Raw genomic sequence first — 23,251 nt, 5'->3', positions numbered from 1 at the left:
ACGACCCGAGTGCGACGACACTGTGGTCTACCTACGCCAGAGCACACGCGGCTTTATCAAACAGGTTTTAATTTAGCTTTTATTAAACAATTTTCAATTGTCCCCTTCATCAAACCTAAGAACTTCCGTTCTTTGGAAGACATTCTGTTAAAAGAATGAAAAGTCGAAGACTGGAAAAAGAATACCTGAAAAAGGACTCATATCCAAAATACATAAATCATCCTTAAATTTCAATACTGAGGTGACAACCTGATTTTTTTTAAAGAGACTATTCTGTTTGGTTTGTTGTTTGGCTGCGCCGCCTGGCTTAAAGGGTCTTAGTTCCGAGGTAAGTCCCCCAAAATAGACGCTGTCCAATTGTCCACCTTTAGGAGCAAATCTCACCAGAAACCGCTATTTTTAGGAGCGCGTTTAACTGGAAAAGTAGATTTTTTTCATGTCCGCTTAGGCAAGACCTGTCGGCAGAAGGTCAGCGAGCATGCACGGCAAAGCCCCCGGCGGAATCTCGCACCGAGGCCCAGATGCCAGAGCGCGGTCGGCAGCTTTATCGCGGCTGCGCGCAGGTTGCGTTCCGCATGCCGTGTGACGCGGACGCCGCCCGGTTCCGTCCTCAGGGCAGAAAAGCGAGACGCGATCCGACCGAGACACACTGCGGGCGGTGGGGAGCGCGGGCCCGGGGCCCCCGTCGCAGACACTCGCTCGGCTTGGCCGGGGCTCCGTGGGGCTCTGGCCAGATGCTCCCGCTCGTCGCCGCAAGACGCAGGCGGCGTGGCGCGGGTCAGGACCACTTCCCGGTGACCTTGAGGTGGCCGAGCTGGTCCTCCAGCCGTCGGTGCGCGGGGAACCTGGCCACCTGCGCCGCCTTGAGCGCCTGGAAGGCGGCCGCCCGGCGGGCCGCCGCGTGGCCGCGCTCCTGCTCGACCGTGAGGAAGGGCCGGCTCAGCCAGTAGTGGTTCTCCGCCTCGACCTCCAGGCGGCGGACCATGTTCTGCTTCGCCTGCGCCGACACGGGCCGCGGCCGCCGGTGCTTCCCGATCCACTGCCGGCCGGGGATGCGGCCGCGGCGCAGGAGCGCGGTCAGGAACATGGCGCCTGCCGAGAGCACAGAAGCGGGAGTCGGCGGCGCGCCGGCCGCGGGGAGAAGTGAGAGGGGAGCCCCGCCGTCGCCCGTAGGCCAACCCGACCCGCGCCCCAACACTCACCAGCCGCACGTCAGAGCCACCCTCCGCACGCCGGCACACGACGCCGGAAGCAGGAAGCTGGAAGCCGGAAGCGCGCTTTCCCGACGCGCCACCCGTCTCCTCGCGCGAAGCTTCAGCTCTCGCGAGAAGGGCCTTGCGCGAGTCGCGGAACCAATGGCGTTTCCGGCGCCGGGATTCAAACGTGCGCGGGCACTGAGGACGAGCGCCGGGCTCGTCCATGGATCTGATCCGGTGCTTCTGCGGGAAGCTGCGGTCTCTGGCCGTCACCCTGGACGGCGAGACGGCCCGGCTGCAGCGAGCGCTGGACGGAGAGGACAGCGGTGAGTGAGCCGCGTGAGGGACGCTGGCGCGCGCGCTGGCCGACCGACAGGCGGCTGACTGTGAGGAGCCCTCCCGGGGGAGGCGGCGGCGCCCTTCGCCCCAGGCACCCCCGGGCCCGCCCAGCGCTGCGCGCAGCCTCTGCCCCGCCAGGGACGCGGGGCGGAGAAACAGCCGCACTTAGGAACCAAAGCCCTAATCGAGCCGGAAGGCTGGGCTCGCGATGCACGCGCTCGTTTACACACGACGAGCTTTCAAGTGCACATAGTGGGGGCTTATCACGAAAAATACGACCAAGAGAAGATGAAACGTTTCTTCTAACAGCAGCCGCTCAGCCCTGTTCTTGACATGTAGAGTGACTTTGGTCTCACCCAGATGGTCCAACAGTTGCCGTGTATTTTCCCCAACAAACCGTACTGCCAAAACGAAAGCTAATACGCAGTACTGCTTTTAAAAATATAGGTAAAGCAAAATCCTCCGCCACTAACGTTTGTATTAGAGACTTTCTGAAGTTGTTGCAAGAGTAGTGCAGATTTTGAGATTATTTTGTGCGTCATAACTGTAATCCGCCTTAAAATTTCGCACCCTGTAGACGCAGACTCATTTTCCTTTAACTATATTATGAATAGTTTTCCAGCCATTTAAAAATGTTTATGCTTGTGCCTGTGAAAGCAATATATGTGCACGGCAAAAAATTTGAGGTAACGCAGAAGTAGTTCTTTGCTATAACTTAACTGTCAGAAGACACAGCTATTAATAGTTCAGTAGCTTTTCTACCATCCTTACTTTTAGCGTTGCTTGTTTGGCTTGACTTTGTTTACGTAGTTGAGATAACGCTAGAAGACACAAAACTGTATTAATGGTTTTGGATTTTTTAGACATAGCTGAATAGTTTTCCATAAAGCTTGTGCTAATTTATCTCCTTGCCAATCTATTGCCTGGTTACACACATTCTTTTTTTCCTTTTCGTTTTACAAGAAAAAGTTGGAATAATTTTTTCAATTCCTGGCCCGCATGTATTACGGAAAATATGGAATTGTGATAATTAGAGAAAATGAACATCCCCCAAAATCGCCTTCTATGATCACAGTTATGAATCTCATAAAATTCACCATGTTAAAGGATACAATTCAGTGGTTTTCAGTATCTTCACAGAGGTGTGCAACCATCATCACACTGAGTTTAGATTTTCATAACCCCCCAAAACAAACCCCGGCAACTGTTAACAGCCACTCCCCGGAATCTTGCTCCCACCTGCCGCACTGCTTTATGCGGCCGCTAATCTACTTTCTGTCTCTCTAGATCTGCCTATTCTGGACATCTCCTATAAATGGAATTGTACAATCTGTAGTCTTTTGTGACTGACATTTCACTTAGCGAAGTGTTGCAAGGTTCATCCCTGTCATGGTAGCACGTATCAGTATTTCATTACATTTTATTGCTGAATAATATTTCATTGTATGGATTTACCACATTTTGTTTATCTGTTCATCAGCTGATGAACATTTGGGTCGTTTCTACTTTGGCTATTATGAGTAATGCTGTTGTAAACACTTCGTGTGCCAACGCTTTATGTGAACGTAATGTTTTCAGTTCTCTTTGGTATGCATTTAGAAGTGGAATTGCTGGGTCATATGGTAAATCTGTGTTTAGCTTTTTGAGGAACGACCAAATTGTTTACCAAAGTGCACCACTGTACATTTCCACCAGCAATGAATGAGGGTTGCAATTTCTCCACATCCTCATCAACATTTGTTATTGTCTGTCTTTTTAATTATAGGCATTCTAGTGGTATGAAATACAATATCATTGTGTTGTTGATTTGCATTTTCCTAATGAAAATTGGTCAACTCTTTTTTTTAATATAGCAGGTTCTTATTAGTTATCCATTTTATACCTGTTAGTGTATATATGTCAATCCCAATCTCCCAGTTCATCCCACCACCACCACCACCCACCCCTGCTTTCCCCCCTTGGTGTCCATACATTTGTTCTCTACATCTGCGTCTGTTTCTGCCCTGCAAACCGGTTCATCTGTACCATTTTTCTAGATTACACATATATGCATTAATATACGATAGTTGTTTTTCTCTTTCTGACTTACTTCACTCTGTATGAGAGTCTCTAGGTCCATCCACATCTCTACAAATGTGAAAATTGGTCAACTTTTAACAGGTGGAAGGAGATGGTCTTGAAAGGAGTCATGTTTTAGAAAAGAGAAATCTTTTTAAAAACTGCTTCTATGTTAGGTACATGACCAACTGATTAATAAGAAAGGTGATGGTACAGTGGGTAAAGGATGTCTTTTCAGTGCCAGGTCAGTTGCACACTCATATGGAAAAAAAAGAATGCATCTTGATCCTTACCTCTTGCCATACACAAAAATCAATTCCTGATGGATTGTAGCTCTAAATGCAAAAGGCCAGGACTTCCCTGGTGATGCAGTGGTTAAGAATCCACCTGCCAATGCGGGGGACCCAGGTTTGAGCCCTGGTCCCGGAAGATCCTACATGCTGTGGAGCAACTAAGCCCGTGCACCGCAACTCCTGAGCCAACGTGCCGCAACTACTGAAGCCCGTGTGCCTAGAGCCCATGCTCTACAACAAGAGAAGCCACTGCAATGAGAAGCCCGCACACTGCAATGAAGAGTAGCCCCTGCTCGCCACAACTAGAGAAAGCCCACGTGCAGCAACGAAGACCCAATGCAGCAAAAAATAAATTAATTAATTAATTTAATTTAATTAATGCAAAAGGCCAAACAATAAAGCTTTTAGAAGAAAACAAAAGCATTGTCACTGGCAAAGATTTTAAAAATAGGAACCAAAACATGCTCACCATAAAGGAAAAACAGCTAAGTAGGACTGCATTCCCTCTTCCTTCCTCCAGTCCCTGATCTGAGTGCTGATTACGTAGGTATGTTCACTTTGAAAGTTCATCAAACTATATACTTATGATTTCTATACTTTTCTGTATGTATGTTATAGTTTAATAAAAATTTTAAAGAAAAGTCTTAACACTTTTCTTTGCAAATGACAGGATATAAATTATAAATAAGTACAAGGATTTTATAATTCTAAAGAACTATACTAAATTACATTTTCTTTCTTTTTCCTCCTTTTCCTTGTTATACTTTTTTCTTTCAATATTCATATTGAAGACTTTGAAGATTATCCAATGAGAGTTTTACATGACCTTCATTCAGAAGTCCGGACTCTAAAGGTATCAATCCTACAATATTAATTTATCATTTTTATGTGGTAATTTAAAAAAACTAAATAGACTTAGTCAAAAAGTTAAATTAAAATGTACTTTCTTTCCTCATAAAAGGATGATGTCAATATTCTTCTTGATGAAGCAAGCTTGGAAAGTCAAGAAAGCATTGGTTTCATAAAGGCAACAAAAGTACTGATGAAAAAAAACTCAATGGATATCATGAAAATAAGAGAGTTTTTCCAGAAGTATGGATATAATCCACGTGCCAAGGAAAATTCAGGTGTGAATAACTTGCATTTTATAGCATTTGTTTTAGTATTAAAGAAAGAAGGCAGCATGATTAAGACTACTATAGGCTTGGCCATTGTTTCTAGTTCTGACTCTGCCATTATGTGATAGTCCTTTGATCATTTATTCAGCAATCACTGTGTTCTGGATGCAGTGCTGATCAGTGGTGCAATATAAAGACAGTCCTTGCTCTCCTTTGCAAATGCTAGATGAGAACCAACACAATGCTAGATGAAAGAAGGGTACAAGATAAATCTACGTGACTTGAGGATAGTTGGTTTCTGGTCAGCTCTGCCAGTAAACAGCTGAGAGACCAACCTTAAGGCATGCTATTTCACTATTCTCGTTCTCAGTTTCTTCTTCCATAGAATGAGAGATTTTTGGCTATATAAATTAATAAAGTCCTTTTTAGTTCTAAAATTCTAATGAAAGGTAGGATAGCATGATGGTTTAGAAGTTAGAGTCAAACTGCCTGAGTTCACATCTCTAACTTCACCACTTACTAGCTATATGAATCTTTGACCAGTTACTTAACTTTGTACCTCACTTTCTCATCTATAAATGAGAGAATTTTTTTTGTTTTTTGGCTGCGCCGCATGGCTTGCAGTATCTTAGTTCCCCGACCAGGAACTGAGCCCAGGACCACGGCAGTGAAAGCACCGAGTCCTAACCACTGGACCACCAGGGAAGTCCTATAAAGTAGATATGTTTAATAGTATCTACCTCTGAGGCTGTATAAGGATTAAATGAGATAAAATTTGCTTAGAACAGTACCTCGTATGCTAATCACCCATTGTTAACTATTGTTATTGTTATACCCATAACTGTGAGTAACTAATTTCAATATGCTTCAGTGTCTTCATTTCTGTTATGAGAGTCTTTGTACATAAATAAAACATTAATTAGCTTCAACAAATATGTATATATCGAGGATATATATGAAGGTATATTAAATAATCCGCATGGTATAATGGAAAGAATTCAGTTGACTTTGGTGTGGACAGGTTGACTTTGGTTACTCAGAAACTGGTTCCACCAGTTACTACATGTGTGACCTCGGATAATTTCTCTAAATTGCTTTTCCTCACTAGTGAACTAGAGATGCTAATACTTCCCTAAGAGGTAGTAATAATGGTGATTATTTTGTTAAACTCATCAGTGACAGCCTTATAATAAATTCAACAATAGGGTTTTTTGGTAGTTCTTGTAACATTTCTCAAAATTAACAGAAAGCACAATGCCAAAACAGCTCTGAATCAGCAGCTCTTCCAAGGGCCAAAAGCCACGAAATCAAAGTTTATAACTTTTTTTTAAATGGTGCATCCTTCACATTTAACATGTCGTGGCTTATCATGCACAAAAAAACAGTATCCTATCCTAGTTCATTTCGGTTGCCAATCAAAACAAGGAAAGTAATATCTTCGTAGAAGAAGTGTGTACCTCTTCACCTCCTTCAATCCTTCACTTCCTTCAATCTGTAATGACTCCTAAAAAAAAAAAAAAAGTATAAGTATTTTCTTTTTAATATTTATTTATTTATTTATTTATTTATTTATTTGGCTGCGTTGGTCTTAGTTGCAGCATGTGGGATCTAGCTTCCTGACCAGGTAGGAAACCCGGGCCCCCTGCACTGGGAGCACAGAGTCTTAGCCACTGGACCACCAGGGAAGTCCCTTCCTGGTATTTTCTTAAAAAAGATGCAACAAACAGGAAACTTTAGAAAATTTTATTTCCCATTTCTTTCAATAAATATGTATGATTGTTACAATTAATATTTCCCATTTAGCAACCAAATGTTATCTGTTCAAAATCATCTAAAACAAATCTCTTTATTAACTCCCTCCGAATGCTTAAACATATGGCAGCATTTAGAATCAAAAGATGTGGGTTCAGATCTTGGCTCTTTAAATTCTATCAGCTGAATGTTCTCCAAAATGTTGTTAAGTACCTTAATTTTTTAAATGAGGAAAAAATATTCAAAGTTTTTTTGTGCTTGGAGCAGTTAATATGAAAATTAAATGGAGTAAAAATTAAATATAAAAATGCCTATCCCATCGGGGATTCTAAATACATTTTAGTTCTCTTCCTTCATCTTACCCTCTCCTCTGTCTCTTCTTTCTATCAGCCCTTTCCAATTACTGGTTAATTTTCCTTCTCTACTTCATACTACATTTCTTTAATACACATTTTATATTTGTCATTCTGCATTTTCTTCCACCATTCCGTTCTCTACTTTATACCTTTATACCTTGCTGTCTCACTGTCTCACTGAAGCCCTATCATTTGTTAAATTAATCTCTGCCCAAATCCTGACCAAATCCACTTACCTTCTATCTAGGTATCCTCTTTCACTTTCTGTTGTCTCTCACACCAAAAACTAGTATTTCTCCTTCTTGAACTCTTTCTTGGCATGGTAAGTGCTATCCTGGATCCAACCTAAGTTCCACACCAAACTTATTAACCACTGGTATACCCAGGAAATGGCAGAGGACTGTGGGAAAAGTATAGTTCTTAGTAAAGTTATTTAGTCTGAAATGTACAGTGTAGTGGTTAAGCATATGGGGGTCTGGAGTCAGATATAACCTATTAAAGATTGAGAAACTACTTGTCTCACTAATTTCTCCTCTGATTTCTCTCAACTAGGCTTTTGATACAGGTGTTCCAGACTGACTTAGGTTAAAAATTTATATTTGTGTAACAGTCTTTCCTTTTTACCTTAGGCCATCTGTAAGTTAGAAATCTAAAATAATATTTTACTTTGTGTTAAATCTAGATTGTAGTTAATTCCACACTGTAATTAAATGTCATTACATGATAAGATAGTTTCATAATATGTTAAGACTGGTAAATCACATTAACTGAGAAAGTAAGGAAATGACACTTCTATTTGTGAGTATTGTTTTTTCATCTTTTAACATTTTCGTTTACTCCCCTTCTCTAAATGTGTCACCTAGATGAGATATGGGTGGACGAGGCGGTACATGTCAGAAATTTAAAGGGACAATTGAAATAAAACCTTAGAAAATAAGGAGAGAGCCAGGACCTTTGCTGATTTGGGACATTTCAAATGGAGCTGTCTTACGTGGTTTTAGTATATGACATTTTCTAGTCTGATGTTTGACCAGAATATGACCTTGATTTTTCCTCCCAGTGGATGAGCAAGAAGTCATTGACTCTAAACCAGAGTCCAATAAACGTGACAATCCTGAGAAGCCTGATGCGAAGGGTGATTTGTCGGATTCTGCTCCTCCAAGCAGTTCTGTTTCTGAGAAGCCTCCGCGTAGTCCACAACTTTCCGATTTTGGACTTGAGCGGTACATGATATCCCAAGTTCTGCCAAACCCTCCCCAGGCAGTAAACAACGAGAAGGAAGAGCCAAAAATTTTAACTCCATTTTCCAAACGGCCACTAGTAAAAACTCCCAAATGTGCACTAAAGATGGATGATTTTGAGTGTGTGACTCCTAAATTAGAACACTTTGGTATCTCTGAATATACTATGTGTTTAAATGAAGATTACACAATGGGACTTAAAAATGTGAAGAATAACAGGTAAGCAGCTTTCTTAAAAGGAGCATTTTATCTAACTTTCTAAATCTTTTGCATTTATTGATGTTTTTTTCCCTAGAAGAAATACGTCTCAGACAATATCTTTCCTTCAAAGATTTTTCAGATACTTCATATTTCAAACTTCTCTGAATCACCAATTCCATCAGTAAAGTGTGAGCTATTAGTTTCCTCAGGTTAGAAGATATAGAAGGAATGGTAAGAGCCTGAAAACAGATGGTATATGGTACGATAGAGAAGAAGGGATAAAATAAAAATAAAATTATTAAAAACTTACGACTGATTTGGTATGGAGACTTGGGAAGAGAAGAGGATCTTGGGTAAATCAGATTTCTGTTTTGTTGCCTGAAGTGATGCTAGGGAACTAAAATAGGAACACCTGCAGCTTGGGATGCAGTAAAGGTGATGCGTTTCCTTACATGTCGGTTTTGAGGTGCTCTTAAGCTTAGGTATTTTAATATGAATTTGAAGCACAGTGATGAATTCCATACTAGACTTAAAGAGATGGGGAGTGATTAGTATGGAAGTGGTAATTAATGAGTTACAATGAAAATGAAAATACCGCATATCACAACAGTACCACATATAAATCCATACCTTTAAGAGCTGTAGTTATTAAAGAAAGAAAATAAACATTCAACTCAAAGTGTCAGAAAAAAACCCCACAGTTGTGGGGAAAAGTGAAGGGAGTAAACACTAAAGATAAAATGTCATTACAAAATATTTTCAGAAGGGTAAAATTGATATGTTGAAGAATTGGTTCTTATTTAAACATTAATGCAGATGGCAAAATTAGGAACTATGGGCTATATTTTTTTATTTTTCAAGCTATTAGAAATACTATAGGGTATAATACTGGGAAATTTAGAAAATTCAGATAAATGAAAAAGTTTTGAAAACAACACAAAATTATCAAAACAGACTTGAATTAGAAAACCTGTATAGACCAAAAATCAGAGAAGAAAACTAGAAAAGTTATCAGAGAAGTAGCTCCAAAAAGCTCTGGGCACAGATGGTTTCCTAGATGAATCCTTTCATAATTTCAGAGAACATATACCTTCCATCTTACATAAAAGTTCTTTTTCTGAGAAGGAGACATATGTTCTAGTTCAGATGCCAACACCTAACCTGGGGACCTTCAGACTCAACAAACGCTAGTGAAATGGATACAACCATACCCATCCTGCTTACATAGAGTTAGCGGGGTATAATGGATAAAAAATTATAAACTGCCTTAAGAATGAGATACTATGAAAATAATGATTTTTAAAAAGAACTGTCATTCTCAGGGGTCTTCAAACTATAGCCAGAGACCAAACCCAGCCTACTGCCTATTTTTTGTAAATAAAATTTTATTGGAACACACACTCAAAAAAAAGTTATTTTTCTAAAACTAGAATAAGACAGAAAACTCTGCAGTTCAGTTTGAGATTGATATACCCTTGATACAAACACAGAAAGAGCACACTAAAGGAAGCTATGGCCCAATCTAATTGTGAATATAGACGTTAAAATCCCAATTAAAATACTCATAAATTGCATTCTACAGAATAGTAAAACTATAATGCATAACTTCCACGTTAAGCTTATCCCAGGAATGCAAAGATAGTTTAATATTTGGGAACTCATAAAATACACCATTTCTATGATTCAACAAGAAAAAAAAGTAGAGGACTTAACCTGGTGGTGCAGTGGTTAAGGAACCGCCTGCCAGTGCAGGGGACACAGGTTCGAGCACTGGTCCGGGAAGATCCCACATGCCGCAGAGCAACTAAGCTCATGCACCACCACTACTGAGCCCGTGAGCCACAACTACTGAAACCTGCACGCCAGAGCCCATGCTCTGCAACAAGAGAAGCCACCACAATGAGAAGCACATGCACCACAACAAAGAGTAGCCCCTGCTCGCCGCAACTAGAGAAGGCCCGTGCGCAGCAACAAAGACCCAATGCAGCCAAAAATAAAATTAATTAACTAATTAAAAACTAGGATAATCTCAATAGATTATCCTATTATTCCTCAGTAAGAAATTTTATGAAATTTGACACCTGTTCTTCATTTAAATTGTTTGGTCAAACTCTAAGTGGAAAGATAACTTCATTAACATAATAAACAATATGAATATCTAACTTAATAGTGAAGCTATCTGTTACCATTATTAAACATTTTTTTTTAATGTCATTCTTGATGTTCTGGCCAATGTAATGAGATAGGAAACAGAAATAAGTATTACTCTGATGTATTTCTAGGCCATGTTTTGTGCCTGGGCAACTCGAGAAAGTCACATCTAAAATTTCTAGAAATAATAAAAGTTCAAGAAAGCTGATATATTGATGATATATTTTTTATAGTTATAACTATTTAAAGTAATATGCTTTCCTATATTTTATTAATAACTAGTTGGTAAATACAGGGGGGAAAATCATTCAAATTTGAAACAGAAAGGTAAGATGCTCATGCCAATTGTATGTGAAAGACCTATATGAATAAAACCATTAAATATTTCTGAGTTATATAAAGGGAAAATTAGGATGGAAAAATATACCATATTCCTGAATAGAATGACTATTATTAAGATGTTCAATCATATCAAGTTAATTTATGGATATCATACAATTACAATAAAACCTTGGGTTTTTTTTTTTTAAGGTAGAAAGGGATATTTGACAGAATTATTCTAAAATTATTTGGAAGAATAAAAAGTAAGGATAACTAAGAAAATAATGAAAAATAACAGTAATGAGGGTCCTTAACCTACTAGTTATTAAAATATATAAAGCTACAGTAAGTAAAGCAGTATAAAATTGGGACAGAATGGACCGATTGCAGGAACAGAATAGCCCAGAAACAGCCTCTAATTTACATAAGAACTTAGTATATACTGAAGGTGTTTTTGAAGTAAAGATTATCCAGTAAATTACACTAGGACAGTTGGTTAATTGAACCATCTTCTAGTATTCAGTGATATTCTTCTTTATAACTGTATTTCAGACATCTGGGTAATTGGCTAGAACTACCTTAAGATGGCAGGATCAGTCTTCTTAGTCTAAAAAAATGTTCTTAATCTCTATCTGTATACTGGTATAAAATTCCACTTTATGATTTTGAAGCCATGAGCTATACAATTCCTATATTTGAACTAATGTGTTGAACTCATAGCTTTCCTTTAAGTCAAAGTTTTTTTTGGTTTTTTTTGGGCGCACGGCACGTGGGATCCTAATTCCCCGACCAGGGATCGAACCTGTGCCCCCTGCAGTGGAAGCCCAGAGCCCCAACCACTGGACCACCAGGGAAGTCCCTACGTTAAAGACTTTCAACCCACTTCTAAGTCAAAACTGTCAATACAAAAGGGTTCTTAACCTTTTTTTGAGCCATGGATATACATTTAAAAACAAAAAAACAATTTGTTCCATGGGACTACTGTTCCATAAAACATAACTGAATATTTGTCCAGACTTGATGATATATAGTAAGATTAAATTTTTTTCCAGAAGTTTAATATTAACTTTTTTTTTGACATTTATTTCCTTATGAATCACGCCAGTGAGGAGGCCATAGAAACAGAACCAGTGACCAACAATGATTTCTTTGCCACTCCTGGCCCCATAACCCAGCCATTGGAGAAAAATGGTAAGTGTGAAAATCAAGTTACTGCTCAGCTGTACTCTTTTCAGACTATCTTTTTACCAAAATATGGTTCTGTCACCTTAGACATTCTAACAGCCTTCTGCATCTTCTCGGTTCATAATATTGAATTATAGGAAGTGCCATTCCATTCAGGTTCAGCATGATTTCATACAAGAGAAATATAATTTTCTGGTATGTTTTTCATACTCTTCCTGATTGTATTCAGTATTTTTCAGCTTGTTTGTTTGTTTTTAACATTTTAACTTAAAACATATATATTCATTCACCAATCTTTTGATGTAGAGCCAATAATACCTTTTTTTGTTTTACTTTAGCTTCAGCCTATTGATTAGAGTTCTACATTATCTTCCTTACGTAAACCACACCCAGAATACATCAGCTACCATTTCAAATTTTGGGTTTTTTTAATAGTACAAAAACTTAAAATCATTTTCATGTAGTGTTTTCATATTTGTCCCAGGAAACATGAAAACACTGGTTTTCACATAATATAAAATGAAAAATCCTAGAGTTTTATGATTTCTCTGAATAATTATTTATAATCATCTGGCCTATACCAAATTTATTGGAAATTTTTTTAAAGTAACTTATCTATCAGGTCTTTCCAAAGTTTTGGACATGTTTTCAGAAAAATTCTCTTTTTCTGCTAATTGCACTGACTTGTTATTAAATTAACAAATATTGCTGGTATAAACAGGTTTGAAAAAATACAACCGACTCATAGTAAGCTGAGCTCAACTTATAAGACCATGATTATATTGAATAGAGGCCTTTTTTTTTTTTAAAACAAAGAGAAAGAATGAACCACTACCTCCTTCACATCATACTCAGAAATCAATTCCCAATGGACTATAAACTTTTTAGAAAATGATAAAGGAGAATATCTTTAGGTCTTCTGAAGTGGGATGGATTTTCTAAAGAATAGCTTACCAACTGAAATCCTTTAATAAATACCATCAGCAGTATATTTCACGGAAGGAACAGAATGCTTACGTTTACCCATTAGTAATTTGGTTAAGTGGAGGCTTATTAATAGAGTTTCTATTGTATTTAGTTTGACCCTATTTTTATGCCACGAAAGTGTCATTATTAGTTTTTATAGTCTCTACTTACTAAAATTTAGTAATTTGTTTACCATTGCTTCTTTTATCCCACTCATTCCTTCTGGGTTTAGATTTCCCTTTTTTTGTGTCACTCATTCTTTTTTTTTTTTTTCCTCCTGTGCTATCATTTATGTTATTTACTTATTTTAAAAATTTTATTGAAGTATAGTAGATTTACAATGTCGTCGCTCATTCTTGAATGATAATTTAGCTGGATATAGACGACTAGATTGACAGCTTGTTTTTCTTGAACGTTTTAAAGAAAGTATTCCATTGTGACCTGGTATCTATTGCTGCTGGTGAGCAGAGTGCTATTGGTCTGATTAGCTTTCTTTTGTGGAAAATCTGTCTTTTTTTTCCTAGTAGTCTATAAGATTTTTATTTATTATGTTTAGAATTTAGTATGATTTTTCTTTTTTTTTTTAACATCTTTATTGGAGTATAATTGCTTTACAATGTGTGTTAGTTTCTGCTTTATAACAAGTGAATCAGCTATACATACACATATATCCCCATATCTCTTCCCTCTGTCTCCCTCACTCCCACCCTCCCTATCCCACCCCTCTAGGTGGTCACAAAACACCGAGCTGATCTCCCTGTGCTATGCGGCTGCTTCCCACTAGCTATCTATTTTACATTTGGTAGTGTATATATGTCCATGCCACTCTCTCACTTCGTCCCAGCTTACCCTTCCCCCTCCCCATGTCCTCAAGTCCATTCTCTAGTAGGTCTGCGTCTTTATTCCCGTCCTGCCCCTAGGTTCTTCATGGTCTTTTTTTTTTTTTTTAGATTCCATATATATGTGTTAGCATACGGTATTTTTCTCTTTCTGACTTACTTTACTCTGTATGACAGACTCTAGGTCGATCCACCTCACTACAAATAACTCAGTTTCGTTTCTTTTTATGGCTGACTAATATTCCATTGTATATATGTGCCACATCTTCTTTATCCATTCATCTGTCAGTGGACATTTAGGTTTCTTCCATGTCCTGGCTATTGTAAACAGAGCTGCAATGAACATTGTGGTACATGACTCTTTTTGAATTATGGTTTTCTCAGGGTATATATATGCCCAGTAGTGAGATTGCTGGGTCATATGGTAGTTCTGAGTTTAGTTTTTTAAGGAACCTCCATACTGTTCTCCATAGTGGCAGTATCAATTTACATTCCCACCAACAGTGCAAGAGTGTTCCCTTTCCTCCACACCCTCTCCAGCATTTATTGTTTCTAGATTTTTTGATGATGGCCATTCTGACCAGTGTGAGATGATATCTCATTGTAGTTTTGATTTGCATTTCTCTAATGATTAATGATGTTGAGCATTCTTTCATGTGTTTGTCGGCAATCTGTATATCTTCTTCGGAGAAATGTCTGTTTAGGTCTTCTGCCCATTTTTGGATTGGGTTGCTTGTTTTTTTGATATTGAGCTGCATGTGCTGCTTGTAAATTTTGGAAATTAATCCTCTGTCAGTTGCTTCATTTGCAAATATTTTCTCCCATTCAGAGGGTTTTCTTTTCGTCTTGTTTATGGTTTCCTTTGCTGTGCAAAAGCTTTTAAGTTTCATTAGGTCCCATTTGTCTATTTTTGTTTTTATTTCCATTTTTCTAGGAGGTGGGTCAAAAAGGATCTTGCTGTGATTTATGTCATAGAGTGTTCTGCCTATGTTTTCCTCTAAGAGTTTGATAGTGTCTGGCCTACATTTAGGTCTTCAATCCATTTTGAGTTTATTTTTGTGTATGGTGTTAGGGAGTGTTCTAATTTCATTCTTTTACATGTAGCTGTCCAGTTTTCCCAGCACCACTTACTGAAGAGGCTGTCTTTTCTCCATTGTATATTCTTGCCTCCTTTATCAAAGATAAGGTGACCATATGTGCGTGGGTTTATCTCTGGGCTTTCTATCCTGTTACCTTGATCTGTATTTCTGTTTTTGTGCCAGTACCATACTGTCTTGATTACTGCAGCTTTGTAGTATAGTCTGAAGCCAGGGAGCCTGATTCGTCCAGCTCCGTTTTTCTTTCTCAAGATTGCTTTGGCTATTCGGGGTCTTTTGTGTTTCCATACAAATTGTGAAATCGTTTGTTCTAGTTCTGTGAAAAATGCCATTGATAGTTTGATAGGGATTGCATTGAATCTGTAGATTGCTTTGGGTAGTAGAGTCATTTTCACAATGTTGATTCTTCCAATCCAAGAACATGGTATATCTCTCCATCTATTTGTATCATCTTTAATTTCTTTCATCAGTGTCTTATAATTTTCTGCATACAGGTCTTTTGTCTCCTTAGGTAGGTTTATTCCTAGGTATTTTATTCTTTTTGTTGCAATGGTAAATGGAAGTGTTTCCTTAATTTCTCTTTCAGATTTTTCGTCGTTAGTGTATAGGAATGCAAGAGATTTCTGTGCATTAATTTTGTATCCTGCTACTTTACCAAATTCATTGATTAGCTCTAGGAGTTTTCTGGTAGCATCTTCAGGATTCTCTACGTATAGTATCATGTCATCTGCAAACAGTGACAGCTTTACTTCTTCTTTTCCAGTTTGGATTCCTTTTATTTCTTTTCCTTCTCTGATTGCTGTGGCTAAAACTTCCAAAACTATGTTGAATAATAGTGGTGAGAGTGGGCAACCTTGTCTTGTTCCTGATCTTAGTGGAAATGGTTTCAGTTTTTCACCATTGGGGACGATGTTGGTTGTGGGTTTGTCATATATGGCCTTTATTATGTTGAGGTAAGTTCCCTCTAGGCCTACTTTCTGGAGGGTTTCTATCATAAATGGGTGTTGAATTTTGTCGAAAGCTTTCTTTGCATCTATTGAGATGATCATATGGTTTTCCTCCTTCAATTTGTTAATAGGATGTATCACATTGATTGATTTGCATATATTGAAGAATCCTTGCATTCCTGGGATAAACCCCACTTGATCATGGCGTATGATCCTTTTAATGTGCTGTTGGATTCTGTTTGCTAGTATTTTGTTGAGGATTTTTGCATCTATGTTCATCAGTGATATTGGCCTGTAGTTTTCTTTCTTTGTGACATCTTTGTCTGGTTTTGGTATCAGGGTGATGGTGGCCTCATAGAATGAGTTTGGGAGTGTTCCTCCCTCTGCTATATTTTGGAAGAGTTTGAGAAGGATAGGTGTTAGCTCTTCTCTAAATGTTTGATAGAATTCGCCTGTGAAGCCATGATTTTTCAAGCTAAGGACTCATGTCCTTAATTCTGGAAAATTCTCTGACATTACCTCTTTAATAATATTACTTCTTTCCTAATTCCTCGATTTTTTTCCTCAGATTCCTGTAAGATACATTTTAGAATGTTATTCTTCAGCCTCCTTGGTTTTCTGTTTTGTGTTGTTTTTTTGTTTTTATAATTTTATTTATTTTTGGTTGCATTGGGTCTTCGTTGCTGTGCGTGGGCTTTCTCTAGTTGCAGCAAGCAGGGGCTGCTCTTCGTTGCGGTATGCGGGCTTCTCATTGCGGTGGCTTCTCTTGTTGTGGAGCGCAGGCTCTAGGCGCATGGGCTTAAATAGTTGTGGCATGCGGGCTCAGTAGTTGTGGCTCATGGGCTCTAGAGCGCAGGCTCAGTAGTTCTGGCACATGGGCTTAGTTGCTCCGTGGCACGTGGGATCTTCCCGGACCAGGGCTCGAACCTGTGTCCCCTGCATTGGCAGGCAGATTCTTAACCACTGCACCATCAGGGAAGTCCCTATTCATTTGTTTCTTAAGGGATAGTTAAATTGGTTTTTTTGTTTGTTTTTTTTTGTTTACTATTACAGGCAGTGCTCTAGTTAAATTGTCCTTTGGACACATGTCTCTCACATCTTGGAGTAGAATTTCTAGATCAAAGGGGATGCACATCTTTACTTATTCTAGAAAATGCTAAATTGTCACTGTAGAGTGGCTATTGTGGTTTATTCTCACCAAGAGTGTTTGAGTTCCTGTTTCTCCATCTTTTTCAGCACTTGATGCTTAGACTTAATAAACTTTTGCCAGTTTGATCATTTTGCTAACATGTTTACTTTTTCTCTTTGGTATTTTTAGGGTGCTTGCATACTTTATTACAGATAGCAAATGTCCATATACACATGTTCTTGTTTCTAGGTTCTCTCATCCGTTCCAGTAGCCAGTTCTTCCATCCTTGGCCAGTGTTACACTGCTTTTAGCTACTACAGCTATAGAGGAAGTCCTTGTATCTTGGAGGGCAAGTGGCCTTCCTTGCCCTCTTCCTCCTCCTTTTTCTTCTTCAGAAATTTGATTTTCCCATAAAGGTCTTACACAGTTTTTAACAGATTTATATGTAGGTATCTTATCTTTTTTGTTGCTCTTGTGAAAAATATTCTTTTTCACATATATTTTTTATTGTTTGTTGATCTTATACTAGAACTATTCATTTTTGTGTATTGCATTTGCATCTTGCAACCCTGCTGAACTTTTACTAGCGCTAATGATAATTAGATTGTGAATATGACAGTTTTGTTTTTTCTTGTCAAGTACACAATAGAGTTATAATTTCTTAAGTTATTAAAAATAAAGTGCACAGATTAAACTGACAAAGATTATAATATAAAAGTTAAAATCTTTATTTCAGCCTTATTTTCAAATACGTATTTCATGCCATTGTATGTCTTCTAGATGCCAAGCATACACATTCTCCCGTGGCACCTACATTCTGCACTCCTGGTTTGAAAATCCCTTCTACAAAGAACAGCACAGCTTTGGTAAACTTCCATAAAATTGAAAGTGCTAATCTTTTCCCCAGTGAATTCGATACACTATTTCCAGACTCTAACAGTCTGTTTAAAAAACGTAGACTGTTGTAGCCTTTGGGAGTATATTTACAGTGTTTTCCGGAGGGTCATTCGGCAGCAATTATCAAGAGCTTTAAAATTTTTCCATACCCTTTAACCAGAATTTATTCTGAGGCACATTGGGACAAAGATTTATAACAATGAAGTTATAGAGGGACGAATAGCGTTATTTATAAGAGCAGAATATGGGAACAAACTAAATGTCAAATGATAAATGGGAAGCAAAATATATTACGGTAAATCCATAAGAGCCAGCCAGTGTCATGTGACTAGGATGTTTTGAAAAACAGATAAGAACATACAGAAAGAATGTCTTCAAGAAATATTTAATGATATGGAAAATGATATATATGTGTATGTATATAAATACACACATACACATATGTTTTATTTTAAGGAATAAGAATGGATAGAAACACACCAAAAAGTGGTTATCTATGGGTGATTTTTATGCCTTTTTTTCCAAATTTTTCCCATTGAACAAATTTACTATGTAATCAGAACCTCAGCCCTGTTTAAAGTTGGTATGAACACTTAAGACAACCAATATGGTAGATTGGGCCGTCCAGTGGATCTTCCAGCAGTGATGGAAGTGTTCTGTCATCTGTGCTATCCAGTGTGGTAGCTAGCTGCTGAGCACGTAAAATGTAGCTGGTGCATCCGAGGAGCTAATTTTCAGTTTAATTTTATTAATGTATAATTAAATTTAAATAGCACCATGCGACTTGTGGTAATCCACTGCTTATGTTCCTGGCCTCATTGCTGACGCTGCCCTAGGGGGACGGGCCGGGTTGGCACGAATGGGCTTTCTCCCTGGCAGCAGTGAGGGCGTAGCTCATCCTCCTACGACTCTTACCTGGCCCAGGATAGTGTTGCCTGAGTCTGGGTGGTGAATCCGTCTAAATCTGGGGTTCAGCCAACAGGCCTATTTAGATTTCACATGAAGCTCTTGCTCAGCCTTCAGTAATGACGATGGTACTTTTTCCTCCATATGCCATTTCTTTGTGTCCTTGATTTTATTTAGTTCTCGGTCAGGGAAGAGGGGGTCATTTTGGGGCCTACTTAGAGATCACAACAGAACTAACAATTGACTAACAATGTTTATTTACTATATTACTTTATACCACCATAATTTAATTATTTCTTTTTATGCTATAGGTATCCACAAATTATCCATTATCAAAAACAAATAGTTCATCAAATGACTTGGAAATGAAAGACAGTACATCGTTAGTTTTAAATTCAGACGAGTGCTTTGAGAATTTTGCGGATCCCTCTTCTCCTACGATTTCTTCTTATGAGAATCTGCTCAGAACACCTACACCTCCAGAAGTAACTACAATTCCAGAAGATATTCGCCAGGTTATTTTTCTAGGCTATTGTTTGTTTTCTGCGAAATGACCTGAAAATGATATTTAACTGTGTTACTTATCATCGGGCTAATGTGCTGGTTTGGATCTAAATCTAAATTCTGGGCTGTTAAGCCTGTCTAAGACCACCTGGCTAAGGCTCTTCAGAGCTGAGCACAAGCTAGTGATGTCATCATGCCTTTGTTCCCTCATGAGGCATTTTCTCTTTAACTTCATGTTCCGAAATGTATTCTTATAATATTTTCTAATCATTGTTCAAATGTGATCACCATGGTGACCATTGTTTCCATTGGTGTTTCTAGCAAAGTCAGAAATGTCATTTACCTTCCAGTTCTCCAGAGTTGGAGTATCATGAATAACTTGTATCAGTGTTTCTTGAACTTGAGATGTCTTGGGCCTCAGTTTGAGAAACATTTGTTTAAATACATTAGAATATCTGATTTTTTTTTTTTTTTTTTTTTTTTTTTGGCCGCCGCGAGGTTGATGGGATCTTAGTTCCCTGGCGAGGGATTGAACCAAGGCCCCAGCATTGAAAGCGCCGAGTCCGAACCACTGGAACGTCAGGGAATTCCCGTAGAATATTTGATTCTTTAGTACAACATAATTTACCAGTAGTCTGTTACTGGTTTATAGCAACTACCGACTCTACTAAGTAACTACCAGCCTGATTCTTTGAGCATCCCCTCTTGATAAAAGTTACAGTGTTGGGGAGTTATTGCTTAAGCAAATGGAATTCTTAATAACCATTCTAGAGACCTTCCTAGCTTATGGAGAAGGGTAAAGCTACTTGGGAAAATACCCAAATGCCATTGGAAGGGACTCATCCTAAGATACCAGTAAAGTATTTGTTATCCTTCTTTCTCTGTCTTTTCTGCTTTCCTGGCACTACAAGAAACTGAGGGAGGAAGGAGCATCTTCTGTCTATAGGCATTATAGACAGTTTCCAGTTTGCCATAGTGATCCTTCTCTCTCCATTTCTGTGTTAAAGGAGGGAAACCTTGCATTTAATGTATTACCTCTTTGTGAAAAAATTATAGTTGGTATTTCAGATTCTTGTTTTTATCATCTTTATAGCTGACGATCTTTCTTTTGAGCATTTATTTCACCTCTTTCCTATATAGATTTCCCTAACGTCTTTGTAAAGGCTTGATTTGCTCTCAGGGATGCACTGCTGCTTGCTTCCCGTTAACCCAGCAGTACATTTAGAAGCTTTAGAAATCCCCACTACACCCAAGTTAAACTTCTAATATCTCCACCTCTGTGCCGCTGAACGTCTGTGCTGCTAAATATTCTGACTGTTTTAAATAACCCAGATCTTCAAATTTTCCTTGGCTTTTTCTTGAATGTTTTATAACAGCTTCCAAATTTATATTATGTTGTTCGTATGACTTGGTGAAAGGAGCTTGCTTTTCTTTTAGATTTTATCAAAATACAACTCAAACCTAGCTACTCTGGTAGCAGTTAGAGAAGTGCCACCCAGCAAAGTGTTCCTTCCTCGGTGTGAAGGACAGGACGTCCGAAACGCTGGCAACAGAGAAAACTGGTGAAAGTGAGTATGTTCCCATCCTAAAGGGACTAGATGTGTTATCTGAGGAGAACACTGGAATGGTAATAAACATCTGTACTTGACATCTGCCAGCTAGGTAACAGCCCATCTCTCTTTTGGTCCAGAATTCGTGATCCCTGCATCTCAGGCTCCCACACTACCATGTTTTACAGTGTCACTGGGAATCTACTCCCAACCATATTATGAGTGTAAAAGTAGATGGCTTCAGTGTCGTGTCATTTGTTTCGTTGAAGGCTATTGGTTATACCTAATTGATATTTTCTATTTGTATCTTTCTACAGAAATGGTAGTGGATCCATCCTTCCATTACAGAAACTGAACAGAATGAGATGAAAGCAAATCTGCTCTTGCTTTGTTTTTCACGTGCCCCGACATCTTTCCCCTTTTGAAAATCCAACTCATATTAAAGATGAGCATGGACACTGATGTCATAAAATGCTTTTTATTAAGTTTGATTTAGTCTAACCTCAGGCTTGTTGACGTGTAGTTCAGTTACTCAGTTTTGAAAGATCATTACTATTTCACTGATTTCAAATTTACCCTGCCTAATGGAAGAGTATGGTTTAAGTAACATTAGGAAGCAGGATAAATAATTTTTGAAATTTAAACGTTACTGTTTGTTTACTCAGATAAGGCCACCTTCAGTCTTCTTGGGCTAGACAGTTGTTGCTAGACCTGGGCTTCCTTGGGTCTAGCTCTGCCCTTCTGTCTCCTCTCATGACTATCCCAAGTCTTTTACACCTTTTATTTCGACAATGCTCTTTTAAGGCACTGTTGTTTACAAATGACAGCTTAAATTAATTTAGGAAGAGAGGAATTTACAGGCCTAGGTAACTATACTGAAGTAGGTGTCTCGGACATTTGGAATTAGACACTTGCCTGCTGTCAGGACGGATGTTTTATTTTTACTTGTCAGTTTCATCCTTTCAAATCACCTCTTCCCAGCACATGGCTGCAACCTCTCCAGGTCCCCGTCCAGCTCGGCGGCCCCACAGCCTGAGCCTCACACTCTGTGGAGGGTCCCAGGACTCCTCCTGGCCAGGTGCTCGTCTCTGGGCTGTCCGCTGTGCCTCTAGAGCTGTCTGAGAGCTCCAGGCTGCCCTGTCCATGGAGCCCAAGATCCTTCCGGTCTAAGTAAAGTTGATGCAGCAAAGATTATCCTCTTTTATGGTTGGGCCTCGAAAGTCAAATGTGAAGACTTGTCACATTGTGAAGTCACATTGTGAATCTTCGTTTTGTCAGAAAATTGTCACCAAAACAAAACAATTTATTCTTTGTTCTAGGAACTACTGTGTAATAATTTTTTGCTAAATATTGATACAATGTAAAATTCAAGATACTTAGTTTTATTTTTCCAGGTAAGCTCTGGTCAGCCTTGTATACGATGGTGACTCCCAAATTATATCAGCCTTTTATACGCTATTTACCATGGCTCTGTGTACCTAAGTCCACGGAGTGGACAGATTGCTTGAAGGAGGGAGTATATTCAAAGTGCACGCAGGGCTGAGTCCTGGAGTTCCATTTTAGAAGATGGAAAGAGGCAGAAAAATCTAGCAAAGGAGACGAAGAAGAAGCTGGTGACGTAGGAAGGAAATACTTCAAGCCGAGTGATCGATTCTATCAATATTGCTGAGAATCCAAGACAAGACAGAATTACCACTGGACTTGGCAAAATTGCTGTCACTGACAGCACTGATTAATTCCGACAGCGTGCTCAGGACGGACGCCTGGAGCGGACTGGAAAGGTCGGAGGTGAGGAAGCAAAGGTCATGGACCGAGACGCTCCTTTCATGAGTTCTGCTCAAGAAGGGAGAGAAGAAATGGTGCTGCAGCCAGAGGGGGTGTGAGTGAAACCAGGTTTTTGAAGATGGGAAATAAAGAACGTTCCATTAATCATTTTTGACGGCCTGCTGGGTGTGTCCACCTGTCTCGTGATGGCCCCTCAATTCAGTCTGTCCAGAATTTCTCTTTCCCTGGCCCTTACCGCTCTCCTCCTGTGATCTTAGTTTCTGCTCCCTAGAACTAGGATGCTTCCGGCTTATCAACCTTCAAACGTTACCCTTCAGTGTCTTCCCACTGCTCTCAAGATGAATCCAGGGTCCCAGCATGGCCTCCAGGGCCGCCCCGTGTGACTCGACCCTCAGCTGCTCCTCCCTCTGGTCTCAAAAC

General features: G+C 39.1%; 2 protein-coding genes across 3 annotated transcripts; one reads left to right on the top strand and one right to left on the bottom strand.

Annotated features, from left to right (window-relative positions):
- Nucleotides 1-65: 65 nt before the first annotated feature.
- On the bottom strand, nucleotides 66-1,307 carry MRPL57 (mitochondrial ribosomal protein L57). Its single transcript, XM_068526752.1, has 2 exons — nucleotides 1,203-1,307; nucleotides 66-1,092 (listed from the first exon to the last, which is right to left on the bottom strand). The coding sequence occupies exon 2, from the start codon at nucleotides 1,085-1,087 to the stop codon at nucleotides 779-781; it is 309 nt and encodes a 102-aa protein (XP_068382853.1). The 5' UTR covers nucleotides 1,088-1,092; nucleotides 1,203-1,307; the 3' UTR covers nucleotides 66-778.
- SKA3 (spindle and kinetochore associated complex subunit 3) lies at nucleotides 1,277-22,980 on the top strand. Of its 2 annotated transcripts, none has more exons than XM_068526748.1 (9): nucleotides 1,277-1,522; nucleotides 4,678-4,739; nucleotides 4,848-5,013; nucleotides 8,173-8,572; nucleotides 12,132-12,217; nucleotides 17,970-18,055; nucleotides 19,304-19,507; nucleotides 20,934-21,064; nucleotides 21,364-22,980. In XM_068526748.1, exons 1-8 carry the CDS (start codon nucleotides 1,420-1,422, stop codon nucleotides 21,060-21,062), a joined length of 1,236 nt encoding a protein of 411 aa, XP_068382849.1. In that variant the 5' UTR covers nucleotides 1,277-1,419; the 3' UTR covers nucleotides 21,063-21,064; nucleotides 21,364-22,980. The 2 variants fall into 2 exon arrangements, with proteins under 2 accessions (XP_068382849.1, XP_068382850.1); XM_068526749.1 differs by lacking the exon at nucleotides 1,277-1,522 and adding an exon at nucleotides 4,343-4,433.
- Nucleotides 22,981-23,251: the final 271 nt, after the last annotated feature.

Source organism: Eschrichtius robustus, chromosome 18 (assembly GCF_028021215.1).
Source record: "Eschrichtius robustus isolate mEscRob2 chromosome 18, mEscRob2.pri, whole genome shotgun sequence".
Taxonomy (NCBI): domain Eukaryota; kingdom Metazoa; phylum Chordata; class Mammalia; order Artiodactyla; family Eschrichtiidae; genus Eschrichtius; species Eschrichtius robustus.
This window is presented reverse-complemented; position numbering and strand designations above follow the sequence as displayed.

What these genes read in the sequence shown, in the direction of transcription:
- SKA3 (XM_068526748.1), top strand. Translation starts at nt 1,420, where the DNA reads ATGGATCTGATCCGGTGCTTCTGCGGGAAGCTGCGGTCTCTGGCCGTC. An exon ending in CAAAGAACAGCACAGCTTTG is followed by an intron (nt 18,056 to 19,303) that starts GTAAACTTCCAT and finishes TTTATGCTATAG; the next exon opens with GTATCCACAAATTATCCATT. An exon ending in TTCCAGAAGATATTCGCCAG is followed by an intron (nt 19,508 to 20,933) that starts GTTATTTTTCTA and finishes CTTTTCTTTTAG; the next exon opens with ATTTTATCAAAATACAACTC.
- MRPL57 (XM_068526752.1), bottom strand. Translation starts at nt 1,087, where the DNA reads ATGTTCCTGACCGCGCTCCTGCGCCGCGGCCGCATCCCCGGCCGGCAG.